The sequence below is a fragment of the Blennius ocellaris genome (genome assembly GCF_963422515.1).
Source record: "Blennius ocellaris genome assembly, chromosome: 17".
NCBI classification, from domain to species: domain Eukaryota; kingdom Metazoa; phylum Chordata; class Actinopteri; order Blenniiformes; family Blenniidae; genus Blennius; species Blennius ocellaris.
The window spans coordinates 24,055,851-24,074,478 of record NC_137666.1 but is presented as its reverse complement, the minus strand read 5'-3'; the positions used below and the strand labels follow the sequence as shown (position 1 = coordinate 24,074,478).

General features: G+C 48.1%; 1 protein-coding gene across 1 annotated transcript; it reads left to right on the top strand.

The window, feature by feature from the left end:
- Positions 1-976: 976 nt before the first annotated feature.
- On the top strand, positions 977-18,035 carry cpxm1a (carboxypeptidase X (M14 family), member 1a). Its single transcript, XM_080512472.1, has 13 exons — positions 977-1,302; positions 2,307-2,416; positions 4,673-4,812; positions 4,914-4,998; positions 6,873-7,023; positions 7,107-7,195; positions 7,547-7,670; positions 9,570-9,766; positions 9,858-10,037; positions 14,353-14,647; positions 15,654-15,793; positions 15,924-16,026; positions 17,417-18,035. Exons 1-13 carry the CDS (start codon positions 1,023-1,025, stop codon positions 17,785-17,787), a joined length of 2,265 nt encoding a protein of 754 aa, XP_080368598.1. The 5' UTR covers positions 977-1,022; the 3' UTR covers positions 17,788-18,035.
- The last annotated feature ends 593 nt before the right edge of the window (positions 18,036-18,628 follow it).

Here is an 18,628-nt window from a genome sequence, read left to right as displayed (position 1 = left end):
AAGAGAGTGATGGAGGAGAAGAGAGTGATGGAGGAGAAGAGACAGCTCCACCACGTCAATCCTGTCTCTGGGACCAGGTTTTGTTCAGGATCTGAGTGCAGTTTGTACCTTCATCCTGGGACTTGATGTCTCTGGATGTCTCTGGATGTCTCTGGATGTCTCTGGATGTCTCTGGTTGTCTGAGGAAGTCTCTGGTTTTGTCTGGAAGTCTCCAGTTGGCCCATCAGTGTCTCAGTATGAACCTTGTGATGGACTGATGTCCTGTTAGCTGGACTGGGCCTGGAGCTGTGATGTCAGCAGGACAAAGTGGTGCGTAAGGTGGACAGATGGACACTGATGGATCATCCTGAAGTCTCTGTAACGACGGGCAGAGAAAAACCTCCTCCAGAAGTTGTGGATCTGAAGTACTAATGTAAGAAGACAGTAGTGACCCTGGAGACACTAGAGACACTGGAGACACTGGAGACAGTAGAGACACTGGAGACACTGGAGACACTGGAGGCAGTAGAGACACTGGAGACACTAGAGGCAGTAGAGACACTGGAGACACTGGAGACAGTAGAGACACTGGAGACACTAGAGGCAGTAGAGACACTAGAGGCAGTAGAGACACTGGAGACAGTAGAGACACTGGAGACAGTAGAGAAACTGGGGACAGTAGAGCCACTGGAGACACTAGAGGCAGGGAGGGGGGAGGAGGGAGGGAGGAGGAAGGGAGGAGGGGGGAGGAGGGAGGAGGGAGGAAGGGGGAGGAGGGAGGAGAGGGGAGGGGGGAGGAGGGAGGGAGTAGGGGGGAGGGAGAAGGGAGGAGGGAGGAGAGGGGGAGGAGAGAGGAGAGAGGAGAGGGGAGGAGGGCAGGATGGAGGGAGGGCCAGGAGGAGGGCAGGATGGAGGGAGGGCCAGGAGGAGGCCCGGGAGGAGGAGGCCCAGGAGGAGGGAGGGCCAGGAGGAGGCCCGGGAGGAGGGCAGGATGGAGGTCTGGTCTTCCTTCCTCTCACTCTGCAGCACAAACAAAGAGCGAGATGGAAACGCTTGTTGTGACTGCAGCTCTTCTTCTGGGACTCCTTTCTCTCGGAGTTCAGGACGAGCTCCACCTTCCATCCACCAACCTCTCCTCCACCTCCTCCACCTCCTCCACCCCCACAGCGCCCTGCACCCGGGCCTTCAGCCTGGAGGACCAGACCAGGGACCCAGCCTGGTCCTCCAACTGCACCACCAGAGACGGAGGACCAGACCACACAGACACCAGGACGGAGGAGGAGAAGAAGAAACCGGAGCCTGAGGAGAAGAAACCGGAGCTGGGTGAGGAGAAACGTTTATCTGCGGCTTTATTGATCAGTTGATCAGAGAAGAAGGAGTGCGTGATGCCTTCAGGGACACTCCGGGACCAGAGCTTCACACTTCAGCTGTTTTCACAACAACATGAGTAGAAATATTTGAGTTACACGAGAAGGAAAATGTTCTTTAAGGTCAAAACACAAGAAGAAGCTGCTCCTCGGGTCTAAAGGGTTAAAAGCGAGGCTCCACACGTTCAGGCTCGTCAGCATCATGTGGAGAATCTTTCCAAAATGTGTCACACTCCACAACAAAGTACAGTTTCTTTGTTTTTGTTTTTTTTAAAGGGATCATTATGAGTAAAGAATGTGAGTTTCCATCAGACAGTCTGTGACGTAGCAGTGTGACGGAGGAGAACCGGTGTGGTTCTTCCGCTCTGGAGTTGATTGATCAGGTCTTTGTTCCACTCAGAAGAACCCAGTGACACATTGAAGAGACCTGCTCACAAGGAGAAAAGCAGTTTGGATCCTTCGCCCATCGTTCCGATTGATCAATCCTGATCTCTCAGGTTTATGAGTCAGAGGTCAGAGGTCAGAGGTCAGACAAAATCCCAAAAGAAGAGAAACTCTCATTTACCTCCAAACACCCTGGATCACTATTCTGAGATTGATTCATCAGGTCAGACGTCAGAAGAACCCGGACCCTCCTGCAGGAGGAGGAACCGAGATCTTCCTGCAGGAGGAGGAACCCGGACCCTCCTGCAGGAGGAGGAACCGAGATCTTCCTGCAGGAGGAGGAACCCGGACCCTCCTGCAGGAGGAGGAACCCGGAACCCTCCTGCAGGAGGAGGAACCGAGATCTTCCTGCAGGAGGAGGAACCCGGACCCTCCTGCAGGAGGAGGAACCGAGATCTTCCTGCAGGAGGAGGAACCCGGACCCTCCTGCAGGAGGAGGAACCCGAGCCAGTTCAAGACAGAACCACTGGACTGAGGAGAGTTTAACCCTTGGCGTTCTGCTCCCCTCCCCCGCAGCCTGTCCTCCCCTCGGCCTGGAGTCTCTGCAGGTGGACGACAGCCAGATCCGGGCGTCGTCGTACGAGCGGGCGGGTCTGGGTCCTCACCGGGGGAGGCTCAACATCCAGGTCAGACCCGCTGACTCACGTCAACGTTTTCTATCAGGCCAGTAATCTGATTACAAACTAACGGCAACACTAACAACCTTCCGTTCGGATCCTCCAGTTTACGCTGCTGGAACGTTTCCAAATGTAGAACTGACAGGTGACTCAGGCCAGGGCTCCACCAGGGAATTTAAAAAACTACCCCATGTTTCTCTGCGTTTCTTACTTTTACACATAAACCAGCTCGACGCCCCACAAAGCAGGATTATGTAGATAAACTCAGTGTCTCTGGTTGTCAAAAGAGGGGAGGCAGATATTTATGTCAGAATTTGTGATGGCATGTTTTTTTTTCCAGGTTTCTGATTGGCCACCACGGCTTCATGCTTCTCGTTACACTGCCCCCTACAGGTCTGGCTGCTCAGAGCAGCTCTGAACCAGCTGGACATGCGGGTCCATGTCAATGACGATTGTTTTTTTTTAAAACGTAGAAGGGAAATGTACATTTTTGTAAAAAAAACACCAAACAAAACCTGGGTATGTGTGAGCGTGTCCTGGAAGGTTTGGATCATTTCAGCTTTCAAACAGCAAAGATTCCATTTATTTTGTGTGACGGGAAAAACTGTTTGACTAAAATCTGTATTATTTGTAATACTTATTATATTTTTGACGAGTGCTCTTTCAAGTCCCTGTATGTTTCCTTCATGTTCAGGAAATCCACAGTATTTCCTTGTTTACACTTTATTACCTTTGCCACCGGACATTGGGGTGAATTTTCTTGTTTTTGTTTCCGTGTATTTATTTGTTAGTATGTAAGTATTTCACAAATGTTTCTCAGAAGCCACTCACCTGAATGGCATTAAATCTTCAGAGATGATTTGTCATCATCCAAGGAGCAAACTGTGAGTAAACTACAAAGAAAAAGTCCTGCGCAAAGCAGGTGGGAGAGGCATCACATGGAGGAGGTCAGAGGAGATCAGCGTCTGTTGCCATGGAGACGCACTGGAGGGCTGCAGCCACAGATGTAAACACGAGATGCCTCAGGGCCTATCAGCGCCTGTTGACATGACGTGCCTACAGCGCCGCCATCTTGGGGAGGGCTCCCCCTTGTGCTAAACATATCAGCACAGTGAGGCATCTGATGTTTTATATCTATGGTTGCAGCTGCTGTTAGCTGTCTGCTAGCGCAGTGTTTTTCACCACGGTGCCGCGGCACACTGGTGTTCCGCGAGATCTCGTCATGTGAGCCGTGGGAAATTATCACATTTCACATTTTTTTCTAAAAAAACTTTTGCTCTCACAGCCGACAGTGTGTTGCAGAGTAATCATGTATAAATACTCTTCACCACTAGAGGGCAGCACAGATCTTTGCCGGTGAAATGTAAAGTGACAGACGTCAGTGTGGTTCATCTCCACCTCCTGCTACCATCTTGTATCAAAGTACTGTGTCAGTGACAGTGATGGAGAAGTTTTTGAAAACCAGGATCTCAGCTCTTCATCCATCAGGTCCAGGTTTCACACTGAGGGAGGCACTATTAAAAAAAGTCCTTGCTTTCTGGATTTACTGGATTCCTGTTGATAAAACTTTGATGAGAAAGACTTTATATTGTTAATAGAGGCGACACAGTTTAACATTTTAACATTTTCGGGTGGTGGTGTGCTTCCAGATTTTTCCAAACAAAAAAGATGTGCCTTGGCTCAAAAAGGTTGAAAAACACTGTGCTAGCACATTGCTAACTCTGCTCCCCGCGCCCCTTCTCCTCTCTCAGCCAATCACAGGCCAGCTCGCTCCAACATGTTGAAGTAAAAGAATGGGAACCAGCAGGACATCATCATTTACCTGAACAGCAGGTCTGCGCTCTACCGAGCGTAGCTCTAGTTTGACGTGTTTCTTCGAAATTCAGTATCTTTTCAGTGCAACTGGAGCCAAAAACAGTTCAGACTCTGGTTCTGATCGGTTCCCATCCAGCAGCTCCGTCACGCCAGTGTCCTGCCAATATGCCTGTCCTGCTTGTAATTTGACCCCAGCCCCATGTCCTGCTCAGCTTGTCATGAGGTCAGTCCGACCTTTGACCTCCGAGAGAGAAAGTTTCCGTTCTGATCCTCCTCCCTCCTTCACGTTTTGTCAGCAGGTCAAATAACGAACAAGCAGAAGATTCATCCAAAGTATTTCTCTTTGCTGTTCACAGTCGTTTCCTTGGAAATGGAGAACGGAGTGTTCCAGAGTTTGTTCTTTATCGCAGCGCCGCGACAACGAGTAACGAGTTCTGCCTGTTTCCTCAGTCCGGCATCGAGGACGGCGACCTGTACGACGGCGCCTGGTGCGCCCAGTTCAAGGACCGCCACCAGTGGCTGGAGGTCGACGCCCTCCACCCGACGCTGTTCACCGGGGTCATCCTGCAGGGCCGCAACTCCATCTGGAGGTCAGGGGGGGGGGGGGGGGGGGGTTGATCCACATCACTGGTGACGGAATGATGAACGGATGAATGAATGAGTGAGTGACTGTGGCTCTGCTCTGCTCCAGCTGGGACTGGGTTGAAACCTACCGGGTTCAGCTGAGCAACGACTCTCTGAAGTGGCAGACCTGCATGAACGGCACCCGGGAAGCGGTGAGAAACTTTTCTGCTGTTTGAGGGTGAAAGAACTTTTTTTTTTTTTTTTTTTTGCAAACAGAAAAAAAACAAACAAAAAAACAATTAAAAGAGTTCCAGCTGTTGAGTTGGATGGAATTTGTTCAGTCACAGAAATACTTCTCCGTACCTGCCGAAAGAAAGCTGCACGTTGCAGTTTGAGTGGAACTAAAGTTCAGTTTGAGGAGAACTTTCAGCTCAGGTTTCCACATGTTTTGGTTTGAATGAAGCTCGTCTCCTTCGGGGAACCAGAGCAAACATCTGTTTGATTTTAGGAGCCGCCGACTGCGGAAACCAGCTCACTTTCACAACCGTGGAAAGTTTTAGATGCAACTTTGCATTTGCGTTCCTTGTAAACCTCCAAGTAAAACAAACTTAAGTACCTTTACATACATTTTTTTTTTATTTTATTTTGGTTGGCATGGAAACAAGCTACCATGATTTACGCCATATTTTGGCTCCCATGCGACTGGAAGCAGTCTGGAGTCCAACCTTATTCTCAGGAACATATACAGAACATATACAGAACATTTACAGAACATTTACAGAACATATACAGAACATTTACAGAACATTTACAGAACATATACAGAACATTTACAGAACATATACAGAACATTTACAGAACATACACAGAACATATACAGAACATTTACAGAACATATACAGAAAATTTACAGAACATTTACAGAACATATACAGAACATATACAGAACATATACAGAACATTTACAGAACATACACAGAACATATACAGAACATTTACAGAACATTTACAGAACATATACAGAACATTTACAGAACATATACAGAACATTTACAGAACATACACAGAACATATACAGAACATTTACAGAACATATACAGAACATTTACAGAACATATACAGAACATTTACAGAACATTTACAGAACATATACAGAACATATACAGAACATATACAGAACATATACAGAACATACACAGAACATATACAGAACATTTACAGAACATATACAGAACATTTACAGAACATATACAGAACATATACAGAACATACACAGAACATATACAGAACATTTACAGAACATATACAGAACATTTACAGAACATTTACAGAACATATACAGAACATATACAGAACATATACAGAACATATACAGAACATACACAGAACATATACAGAACATTTACAGAACATTTACAGAACATATACAGAAGGGTTTTCAAAGTAACAACAACCTAAACACATCATTAGAGAGTAAAACTCCTGTGCTTTCCAGACATAGGTGACTTTTTTTTAAATCAGGATATCATTTCTTTACCCTGATAATTTTAGTTTAGTTTCATGTAGTTTCTCTCTCTTTTGTAAGAATGAACCATCGCACTGGAACTCTCGCGCCCACGACTGGTTTATAACCATATATTGTACTTTTGAGAGCCAAAATGTGACATAAATCATGGTTTCTTGTTTCCAATGCAAGCCAATAAATTTTGACATCAAAAGTACTTGATTTTGTTTTAACCCATCAAAAGGAACGTATCAGTGAAAATCCGCTGACCTCGTCTTTCCAGCTCATTTTCTCATTGAGCAGCTCATAAAGCTTCTTGTTGGTAGAAACCCATTCAGTTTTTCATTTACCGAATATTGTCACTCGTTATGAAATGTTTGTACTTCAGAGTTTATATTCACATGAGAGAAACGTCTATTTTTATGAACGGTACCGACAGTCGTCTTTAAACATTCATATGTAGGCGAGACATTTCAGTTCCTCCTTCAGATCGTCTAATGATTCAAACTTTTGTCAGAGTTCAGCGTTCCAGCGTTCAGGACTCTTGTCTCTTTGTAATCGTCTCTCGTGAACCTGGAGCAGATATTTGCCGGGAACCAGAACCCAGAGACTCCGGTTCTAGGGATCCTGCCGGTTCCCACGGTGGCCCGGTTCATCCGGATCAACCCTCAGACCTGGTACTCCAACGGAACCGTGTGCCTGCGGGCCGAGATCCTGGGCTGCCGGGTCAGAGGTTAGCCTGTGTGTGTGTGCGTGTGCGTGTGCGTGTGTGTGTGTGTGTGTGTGTGTTTGACTGTGTGTGTTGCGTTCTTTTAGATCCAGATGATCTTTACTCCTCGGAGCAGGAACCAGGTTCTAAAGACGATCTGGACTTCAGGCAACACGACTACAAAGAGATGAGAAAGGTTGGAGCGACGCACCAGGAGGAACACTGCTTCCTGTAAACACTGTTGTTACACACACACACACACACACACACACACACACACACACACACACACACACACACACACACACACACACACACACACACACACACACACACACACACACACACACACACACACACACACACACCACCCGCCATATTTACAGTAACCACATGAAGTTCATTAACACGTTCTATTAATAGGCTCTTAACATGGCTTCTTCATTAAAATGCACTGTCCCGTCCAAATAAACTCAATGAAACCAAGACAGTTTGCACTTCACTCAGATTTAGTCCTCCGTTCACTCCGTTTCTTTGTGACCTGAAGCTCATGAAGTCGGTGGCTGAAGCGTGTCCTGACATCACCCGGATCTACACCATCGGGCGGAGCTACATGGGCCTCAAGCTCTACGTCATGGAGATCTCCGACAACCCCGGCAAGCACGAGCTGGGTGAGGCCGGTTCCACTCGTACAGAACGTTTCTGATTCTTGTGGGGGGGGGGGGGGGGGGGGGGGGGGGGGGGGCAAAACGCCCCCACGGTATAAACACCCTGCCAACACCTGGTTCAGTGTTTCATTGTTCTCTCATTCAGTTCAGGCTCAGAGCAACAACACTGTGAACACATGGAGGGGTTTGGCTTCTTCTCAGGCAAAATAACAAACACATTGTAGGAGCTGCTAATACCTCCAGTGGTTTTAGCTTCAGCTGCTAATGGTTTTAGCTTCAGCTGCTAATACCTCCAGTGGTTTTAGCTTCAGCTGCTAATGGTTTTAGCTTCAGCTGCTAATACCTCCAGTGGTTTTAGCTTCAGCTGCTAATGGTTTTAGCTTCAGCTGCTAATACCTCCAGTGGTTTTAGCTTCAGCTGCTAATACCTCCAGTGGTTTTAGCTTCAGCTGCTAATGGTTTTAGCTTCAGCTGCTAATACCTCCAGTGGTTTTAGCTTCAGCTGCTAATACCTCCAGTGGTTTTAGCTTCAGCTGCTAATGGTTTTAGCTTCAGCTGCTAATACCTCCAGTGGTTTTAGCTTCAGCTGCTAATGGTTTTAGCTTCAGCTGCTAATACCTCCAGTGGTTTTAGCTTCAGCTGCTAATGGTTTTAGCTTCAGCTGCTAATACCTCCAGTGGTTTTAGCTTCAGCTGCTAATACCTGCAGTGGTTTTAGCTTCAGCTGCTAATGCCGCCAGAGGTTTTAGCTTCAGCTGCTAACACCTCCAGTGGTTTTAGCTTCAGCTGCTAATACCTCCAGTGGTTTTAGCTTCAGCTGCTAATACCTCCAGTGGTTTTAGCTTCAGCAGCTGCTAATACCTCCAGTGGTTTTAGCTTCAGCTGCTAATACCTCCAGTGGTTTTAGCTTCAGCTGCTAATGGTTTTAGCTTCAGCTGCTAATACCTCCAGTAGTTTTAGCTTCAGCTGCTAATACCTCCAGTGGTTTTAGCTTCAGCTGCTAATACCTCCAGTGGTTTTAGCTTCAGCAGCTGCTAATACCCCCAGTGGTTTTAGCTTCAGCTGCTAATACCTCCAGTGGTTTTAGCTTCAGCTGCTAATACCTCCAGAGGTTTTAGCTTCAGCTGCTAATACCTCCAGTGGTTTTAGCTTCAGCTGCTAATACCTCCAGTGGTTTTAGCTTCAGCAGCTGCTAATACCTCCAGTGGTTTTAGCTTCAGCAGCTGCTAATACCTCCAGTGGTTTTAGCTTCAGCTGCTAATACCTCCAGTGGTTTTAGCTTCAGCTGCTAATGGTTTTAGCTTCAGCTGCTAATACCTCCAGTGGTTTTAGCTTCAGCTGCTAATACCTCCAGTGGTTTTAGCTTCAGATGCTAATACCTCCAGTGGTTTTAGCTTCAGCTGCTAATACCTCCAGTGGTTTTAGCTTCAGCTGCTAATACCTGCAGTGGTTTTAGCTTCAGCTGCTAATGCCGCCAGAGGTTTTAGCTTCAGCTGCTAATACCTCCAGTGGTTTTAGCTTCAGCTGCTAATGGTTTTAGCTTCAGCTGCTAATACCTCCAGTGGTTTTAGCTTCAGCTGCTAATACCTCCAGTGGTTTTAGCTTCAGCTGCTAATGGTTTTAGCTTCAGCTGCTAATGCCGCCAGAGGTTTTAGCTTCAGCTGCTAATACCTCCAGTGGTTTTAGCTTCAGCTGCTAATACCTCCAGAGGTTTTAGCTTCAGCTGCTAATACCTCCAGTGGTCTTAGTGGCAGAGGAAGAGGAGCAGACAGGCCTTAGAGGTGAATGTTCACAGTAACGTTCAACTCTTTGGTCTCCAGGTGATTTGTGTTTAGCGTGACCACAGAGAAATTCCTCCACATGTGCAACGTGACAAACAGTAACCCAGGTCTCTGGTCCTCCAGGCGAGCCAGAGTTCCGCTACGTGGCCGGAATGCACGGGAACGAGGCGCTGGGCCGCGAGCTGGTGCTCAACCTCATGCAGTACCTGTGCAGGGAGTTCCTGAAGGGGAACCAGAGAGTCGTCCGGCTGGTCACCGACACCAGGATCCACCTGCTGCCCTCCATGAACCCCGACGGCTACGAGGAGGCACACCGCAAGGTCGGTCTGGGTCTGATGGTTCTGGTGGTGTTGATGGTATCTGGTCCTGTGGGTTCTGATGGTCCTGGTTCTGTTGGTTCTGTTGGTACAGGGCTCAGAGCTGGCGGGCTGGGCTGACGGACGCTACACCGTCGAAGGAATCGACCTGAACCACAACTTTCCAGACCTGAACAACATCATGTGGGACGCTCGGGAGGCGGCGGGAGACCGGACCAAGACCGCCAACCACTACATAGCCATCCCGGAGTACTACACTCAGGAGGACGCCATGGTGAGGACCCTGACTCTGACCACGACCTCGACCCAACTCCAACCACGACCCTGACCCTGATCCCCAACCCCTGACCTCCAGTGGCTTTAGCTTCAGCTGCTAATAGCTTCAGCTGCTAATACCCCCGAACTCGACCTCTGACCTCGAACCCTGACCTCGACCCTTGACCTCGACTCCTGACCTCAGACTTTATTCTTTGTGACTCACTTGGTTAAATAAATACATAAATGGGTTTTTGTATTTCTCAGCGAGATGCTTTGTAATTCCTCTGAACCCCTGAAGTTAAAGTGAAAACAGCTGTTGGCCTCGCTGCACACACACACACACACACACACACACACACACACACACACACACACACACACACACACACACACACACACACACACACACACACACACACACACACACACACACACACACACACACGCACACGTCCCGTGTCTCCAGTCGTATGGATCCACTGCTCACTGTGATCAGGTTTCAAAACTCTGTGTTTAAAACGCTGATGTGCAGAATTCCGGTCAGTCCGTCAGTGGGTCAGGAGGAGGTTTGGAGGCAGATTAAAGTCTACTTGTGTAACAGTTGAACTGTGAGATGAAACATTTTTCCAATGAAGAGTCTTCAGACAGTCTGAGCCTCGTTACTCCATAATCTGTTGTACTTCAAACTGTCACTGGACTCTATCATTCCTCAACTTCTAATATTTACATTTTAGTTCCTCCAGTGTTTCACTTCAGGATCCTTTCATCATATTACTTTATATTTGTTTGATTACTTGTTCTGATCCTGGTATTTTAAATCACTGTGTGTGTGTGTGTGGGTGTGTGTGTGAGTGTGTATGTGTGTGTGTGCGTGTGTGTGTGTGTGCGTGTGTGTGTGTGTGTGTGTGTGTGTGTGTGTGTGTGCGTGTGTGTGTGTGTGTGTGTGTGTGTGTGTGTGTGTGTGTGCATGCCAACAGCTGTTTTCACTTAATCTTCTGGAGTTCGGGGGAATTACAATTCATCACTGAGAAATGTGTATTTTTTTGTGCATATTTCTGTGTGTGTTTGTGTGTGTTTCTCGATGTGTGTTTCTGTGTGTGTTTGTGAGAGTTTGTGTTTCTGTGTTTGTGTGTGTGTGTGTGTGTGTGTGTGTGTGTGCATTTCTGTGTGTGTGTGTGTGTGTGTGTGTGTGTGTGTGTGTGTGTGTGTGTGTGTGTGTGTGTGTGTGTGTGTGTGTGTGTGTGTGTGTGTGTGTCGTGTGTGTCTGTGTGTGTGTGTGAGACGTTGTGTGTTTCTGTGTGTGTGAGACGTTGTGTGTTTCTGTGTGTGTGTGTTTCTCTGTGTGTGAGACGTTGTGTGTTTCTGTGTGTGTGTGTTTCTGTGTGTGTGAGACATTGTGTGTTTTTGTGTGTGTGGGAGACGTTGTGTGTCTTTGTGTCTCCCATTGGGGAACGCCCACAGCGTGACCTCATCAGAAGCTCCTATTACATTCTGGCAGCCATTATTAGCTGGAATCAAGTGTGTCAGTGTCTTGGGGGCGGAGTCAGTCATTCAACCACCTTTTCTCAGGGACTTCCGGCCAACTTCAACATGGCAGCTGCATAAAACGACGGCTCCACGACTATGACATTGAAGAAGCCCCATTAACCTACTAATTTGCGAATGTGATGGCGTTGGTGAGATGGTTGATTCAGGGGCGATGGGTAAGAGCAGAGGAATAAACATAAAATCTACTAAATGCGCGGGTTTCACAGTGGAAGACAATAATGAGCCACCGCGGCTCGCGTGAGAGCTAGCCGAGCCAGCATCGGAGCCGGAGGAGCTGGCGGAGGCCACAGGTGATGCGGCTAAAGCCAACAGAGCAGCGCGACCGAGCCACGAGGATAAAAACAACACGACTCCCGGCTCAAACTATAGAACTCTGAAAATCTGAAAGAAATTAGAGATGATATGAAGAAAACCAACATGAGGATAGATGAGATGGAGACAGACGGTGGAGTCAGAGGAACACACCCACAGCCTGCAGGAAGCCTCGCTGCAGCTTCTAAAGGAGACAGAGACCAGGGTCACGGCCCTGGAGGCCGGCGAGGAGGGAGAATGTCCATGGGGTAAAGGAAGGAGCGGAGGGAAACGCATCGATGGTGGGTTTCGTAGAGCGCCTCCTACAGGACAACCTGGAGTAACCCCCTTCAGTGGAGCTGAGGACTGAGAGAGCCCAGCGGCCTCTGGCCTCCGAGGTCCATCCTGATGAAGCTTCAGGAGCAAAGAGGAACTTATTAAGAGCTTGGCAGAATCATGCGCCTGAGGTTTTGAAGAAAAGCACAGTGTGGGCTTATCTCAACAGACAGGGTCTCCCAGTGATCCTCGTAGCCCCTCGCTGAGCAGGCAAAGCACTGGCTGGCAGAAAGAACCCAGCTCCTTTACCAGAAATCCTTAACTGTGCCAATAGGCAGGGACCTGTTGTCTCAGGGGAGGGGAGAAATATTTCATCCCCATCCAGAGACGTTCAACCTGAGGACCGTGGGTCTTCCTCTGAATGTAGTTGACACCATCCAGGGTCCTTCAACGAGGACCCTGTCTAAGAGCAAATGGTACCTTTTTGAAAACTGGCGGAGTTACAAGATAAGATAAGATAAGGTAAGCCTTTATTGATCTCACAGTGGAGAAATTTACTTGTAACATTCTGCTCTTAAGGACTCAAGAGGAAAGGAAAGACAAGGAATGTGCAAACAGTTAGGTAAGAATAGAGGTATCTTATATGCAATGACTATCAAATAGGACTAAAAAATAAGATAAAAATAACAAACTATAATAAAGTATAATAAGTTCTAAGGGGAGCAAACTATACAGTAGGATGAGATACAAGGAAAATAAACAATGATGGGGGGGGGGCAAAGTGTAGGCTAAGTAAACATACTATGGTAAAAAAAAAAACAATACCAGTGTTGGCAGTGCAGGGTCAGTCCTAACAAGTGGTCAATTAGTGGCATAGATAAAGTGATGTAGATAAAGTGGCACAGATAAAGTGGTATAGATGCAGTGGTACAATGATTTCCCTTCTAATGCTCGGTGGCTGGGATCTTGTCTTTCCTACAAGACATGGTAGATAAAACAAAAGCTTTCTCTCCCATAAACGTTTACTTGGCAGCAATCTGGGCTTGCCACGTTGGCTTTGAGGGGAAGATCTGCCAGTTTGAGGGCTACTCGCGCCATCCCAGGGTGCTTGATGCCCTCTCTGCCCAGCTTTTGAACCACTGGAACAGCTGGACTTGAATAGGGTGACCATGAAGACAGCTTTACTGTCGTCTCTGGCTTCAGCTAAACGTGTGCGGGAGATTCCTGCTCTGTCAGTACCTCAGACATGTACGAACCCAAGAGTGACCTGACAAGCTCACCCAGCATTTCTGCCTAAGGTGTTGGGGTCATGATTCCAGATTGATCTTGTGTCATTTAATCCCCCACCATTCTCCTCAGAAGAACAGAATCACTTACATAAGTTGTGCCCAGTGAGGGCGTTAAGCGTCTCTGTGGACAGAACAACGAGCTGGGGGAAAAGTTACCAGCTTCTGGTGTCCTGGGATGAGAACTGCTTGGAGAACCCAGTCTGGAAGCAGAGACTTTCCCAATGGAGTGTTGGAGCTATTACTTTAATCTATATATATTTAGCTTATTGCTCTAGCTTGTAGCGCCGAGGGGCCATGAGAACATTCAACCAGGGGTCTCACTATTTCATGGGCCCTTTTCAGAGGAATCTCCATTGAGGACATTTCTTGCTGCTGCAAGCTGGACATCATCGCACACCTTCGCCAGGTTCTACAGGCTTGATGTTACAGCCCCTACATTAGCCCATACTGTGCTGAGTGTGGCTGAGTCCCGGTGAGGCTCGTTTTAAGCCACTTGACCCTACGGTAACATCTGGCCAGCAATCTGGGAGTCAGGATCTCCCATTGTGAGACACGGAACCGATGCTATGAAAGATAATTGCAGGTTACTGGCGTAACTCCGGTTCTCTGAGTAGCATGAGAGAGTGTCTCACCAGAACACCGTCCTTGCTCATTCGTAGCAAGAGGAGGTGTACACTCTTTCAATGACAGACAGTGTGGTGTCAAGCCCTCTTATAGAGCCTGGGACTACGTCCCCGGGACACTGACGCACTTGATTCCAGCCAATAATGGCTGGCAGAATGGAGTAGGAGCTTCTGATGAGGTCACGGTGAAGGCGTCCCCAATGTGAGACATGAAATTAATTCTCCTCAGAGAACCTGGGCTACGCTAGTGACCTGATGTTTCAGTGTGATGGTGGTGGTGTGTGTGTTTTGGTGTGTGTCCCAGGTTGCCCCGGAGACGCGTGCGGTCATCAGCTGGATGCAGGACGTTCCCTTCGTGTTGAGTGCGAACCTCCACGGCGGAGAGCTTGTGGTCACCTACCCGTTCGACTGCACGCGGGACTGGGCGCCGCAGGAAGACACGCCCACCGCCGACGACGCCTTCTTCCGCTGGCTGGCCGCCGTCTACGCCTCCACCAACCTGGTCCTGTCCAACCCCAACCGCCGCCACTGCCACTACGAGGACTTCCAGGCCCACAACAACATCATCAATGGAGGAGCCTGGCACACCGTGCCTGGCAGTGAGTCTAGGTCCAGTCCAGGGTCTGGGTCCAGGCCAGGGTCCAGTCCAGGATCCAGTCCAGGATCCAGTCTAAGTCCAGTCCAGGGTCAGGTCCGGGGTCCAGTCCAGGGTCCAGTCTAGGTCCAGTCCAGGGTTTAGTCCAGGATCCAATCTATGGTCCAGTCTAGGTCCAATCCAGATCTAGTTCAGAGTCCAGTCTAGGGTCCAGTCTAGGATCCAGTCCAGGGTCCAGTCTAGGTCCAGTCCAGGGTCCAGTCCGGGGTCCAGTCTAGGGTCCAGTCTAGGTCCAGTCCAGGTTTAGTTCTGAATACAGTCTAGGGTCAAGTCTAGGTCCAGCCCAGGGTCCAGTCCAAGGTCCAGTCCAGGATCCCCTCCGGGTCAAGTTCTGAGTACAGTCTAGGGTCCAGTCTAGGTCCAGTCCAGGGTCAGGTACGGGGTCCAGTCTATAGGTCCAGTCTAGGTCCAGTCCAGGGTCGCGGTCAAGTCCAGGGTTCAGTCCAGGGTCCAGTCCAGGATCCAGTCTAGGTCCAGTCCAGGGTAAGGTCTGGGGTCCAGTCTAGGTCCAATCCAGGGTCAGGTCCGGGGTCCAGTCTAGGGTCCAGTCTCGGTCAAGTCCAGGGTCCAGTCCAGGATCCAGTCTAGGTCCAGTCCAGGGTCCAGTCCGGGGTCCAGTCTAGGGTCCAGTCTAGGTCCAGTCCAGGTCTAGTTCCGAGTACAGTCTAGGTCCAGTCCAGGGTTTAGTCTAGGATCCAGTCTAGGTCCAGTCCTGGGTCAGGTCCGGGGTCCAGTCTAGGGTCCAGTCTAAGTCCAGTCCAGGGTCTGGGTCAAGTCCAGGGTCCAGTCAGGGTCCAGTCTAGGTCCAGTCCAGGGTCAGGTCCGGGGTCCAGTCTAGGGTCCAGTCTAGGTCCAGTCCAGAGTCTCGGTCAAGTCCAGGGTCCAGTCCCAGGTCCAGTCCCGGGTCCAGTCCTGATCAACAGATGGTCTATGTGGTCCCTGTGTTCCAGGTATGAACGACTTCAGTTATCTTCACACCAACTGCTTTGAAGTGACGGTGGAACTTTCCTGTGACAAGTTTCCTCACGTCAGTGAACTTCCTGTGGAGTGGGAGAACAACAAGGAGTCCCTGCTGGTCTACATGGAGCAGGTCAGTCCACTCTCCAGGTCCGGGTCCGGGTCCAGGTCCAGGTCCAGGTCCAGGTCCAGGTCCAGGTCCAGGTCCAGGTCCAGGTCCAGGTCCAGGTCCAGGTCCAGTTTCAGCCTGTCTCTCCCTTCAGGTCCACCGTGGGATCAAAGGCGTCATCAGAGACAAAGTCACCAGACAAGGAATCCCTGAGGCTTTGATCAAGGTGGAGGACCACGACCACGACCTCCGATCAGGTGCTGGATCGTCTGTAACCTCAAACCTTCCAATAATCCCACACACTCAGAGATTAGATCCCGAAGGTCAATAATCCCACACACTCAGAGATTAGATCCCGAAGGTCAATAATCCCACACACTCAGAGATTAGATCCCGAAGGTCAATAATCCCACACACTCAGAGATTAGATCCTGAAGGTCAATAATCCCACACACTCAGAGATTAGATCCCGAAGGTCAATAATCCCACACACTCAGAGATTAGATCCTGAAGGTCAATAATCCCACACACTCAGAGATTAGATCCTGAAGGTCAATAATCCCACACACTCAGAGATTAGATCCTGAAGGTCAATAATCCCACACACTCAGAGATTAGATCCCGAAGGTCAATAATCCCACACACTCAGAGATTAGATCCTGGAGTTTCCAGAATTGTCTCAGTTTTTATTCAACTGGCTCCAAACAGGAAGTTTGAAATGTGATCATTGAGTTTGATATTTGAACGAGACGAGCAGCAGCGTCAAAATAAAACCTGGTGAATTGTTTCAGCCGTTAATCCCAGTTTTCACGACGACTCCAACGGTCTGAACGCTGGTGAAGCTTAATAAACTGTTAATTAACTCTTAATACACAGTTAATAAAATAAATGTAAACTGTTAATTAACACTTAATACACAGTTAATAAATAAACTTAATAAACTGTTAATTAACTCTTAATGCACTGTTAATAAAATAAACTTAATAAACTGTTAATTAACTCTTAATGCACTGTTAATAAAATAAACTTAATAAACTGTTAATTAACTCTTAATGCACTGTTAATAAAATAAATGTAAACTGTTTATTAACACTTCATATACTGTTAATAAAATAAACCTAATAAACTGTTAACACTTAACAAAATGTTAATTAACTCTTAATACACTGTTAATAAAATCAACATAAACTGTTAATTAACTCTTAATACACTGTTAATAAAATAAACTTAATAAACTGTTAATTAACTCTTAATACACTGTTAATAAAATAAACTTAACAAAATGTTAATTAACTCTTAATACACTGTTAATAAAATAAACTTAACAAAATGTTAATTAACTCTTAATGCACTGTTAATAAAATAAACTTAACAAAATGTTAATTAACTCTTAATACACTGTTAATAAAATAAACTTAACAAAATGTTAATTAACTCTTAATACACTGTTAATAAAATAAACTTAACAAAATGTTAATTAACTCTTAATGCACTGTTAATAAAATCAACTTAAACTGTTAATTAACTATTAATACACCTGACCCCACCCCTCCTGACCTCCTGACCCCCTGACCTCCTGACCTCCTGACCCCACCCCTCCTGACCTCCTGACCCCACCCCTCCTGACCTCCTGACCTCTGCCTGCAGCTGCTGACGGAGACTACTGGCGCCTGCTGAACCCGGGGGAGTACCGGGTGATGGCGGTGGCGGCGGGGTACCTCCCCGCCGTGCGGCGCTGCAGCGTGGGCTCGGAGCCTCGGCCCACCATCTGTGACTTCACGCTGACCAAGACCCCGGTCCAGAGGCTGAAGGAGATCCGGGCCAGGGGGGGCCAGGTCCCGCAGGACCTCCAGCTGAAGCTCCGAGCGCTCAGGCTCCGCAAGCTGAGGGCCAGCACCAAGGCCATCAACCAGCGCCGGGGGGGCCAGGGGGGGGCCCGGAGGGCCCGGAGAGCCCGGGGGACCAGGAGGGACCAGAGGACCTGGAGGACCAGGAGAGACCAGGAGAACCTGGGCTGAGGACCAGAGGGGACCTGGACCACCAGTTCAGGGTCGCTAACAGAAGATCAGCAGTGATTCCTAACGTGAGGAGCAGAAAGTTTTAGGAGCTGCAGTTTGTGACTGAAGTCATTGTCAAAGGTCAAAGGTCACACAGACACCCAGCTCCAATCAGTGACGTCAGCTGGCCTGATGGTTGTTTTCTCATGTTGATGTCGTTTTGTTGACGAGTCCTTCGGGACAGCAACTCTCAAATAAATATTTGTTCTCCACAACGACACGTTTTTAATCTGAAACGTTCGAGACTGAAGCGACGTTGTGTTTTCCTCAAATGAGCTTTTCCAAAGTGTCAATAAGTCAAACAGTTGGCCGGTCGGCAGCTGGTGGAAACAAAACATCAATAAAAACATGGATTGATCCAGGATGTGATCAGAGTCTCTGCAGCAGGAAGGATCAGCTCAACCTCACGAAGTGTCTGCTGGGCGACTGCCCCCTGGTGGCCACTGCTCTGAACTGTAGGGTCACCACCGTGTGTGTGTGTGTGTGTGTGTGTGTGTGTGTGTGTGTGTGTGCCACTGAATCAGCTTCATGTTGTGACACAAACTATTAGAAACAAAGTGAACATTATTGATCATCGTAACGTGTAGAAATGTTTCTACCACAATAACAAACAGTCTTTAGTCTTTAAACGAGTGAAGAAAGTTTCCTCTCTGAACCTGGATGGAGCAGAGTGACCACCACCACTCACTCTCTACATTCACCCTCTCACCACCACCACCACTCACTCTCTCATCCTCTCACCACCACCAACCACTCACTCTCTTATCCTCTCACTCTCTCACCACCACCAACCACTCTCTAC

Bases quoted from the DNA above. Each gene is read 5' to 3' on its own strand.
- cpxm1a (XM_080512472.1), top strand. From the start codon at position 1,023: ATGGAAACGCTTGTTGTGACTGCAGCTCTTCTTCTGGGACTCCTTTCT. The intron at 1,303-2,306 runs GTGAGGAGAAAC...CCTCCCCCGCAG, and splicing joins GGAGAAGAAACCGGAGCTGG to CCTGTCCTCCCCTCGGCCTG. The intron at 4,813-4,913 runs GTCAGGGGGGGG...GCTCTGCTCCAG, and splicing joins GGCCGCAACTCCATCTGGAG to CTGGGACTGGGTTGAAACCT.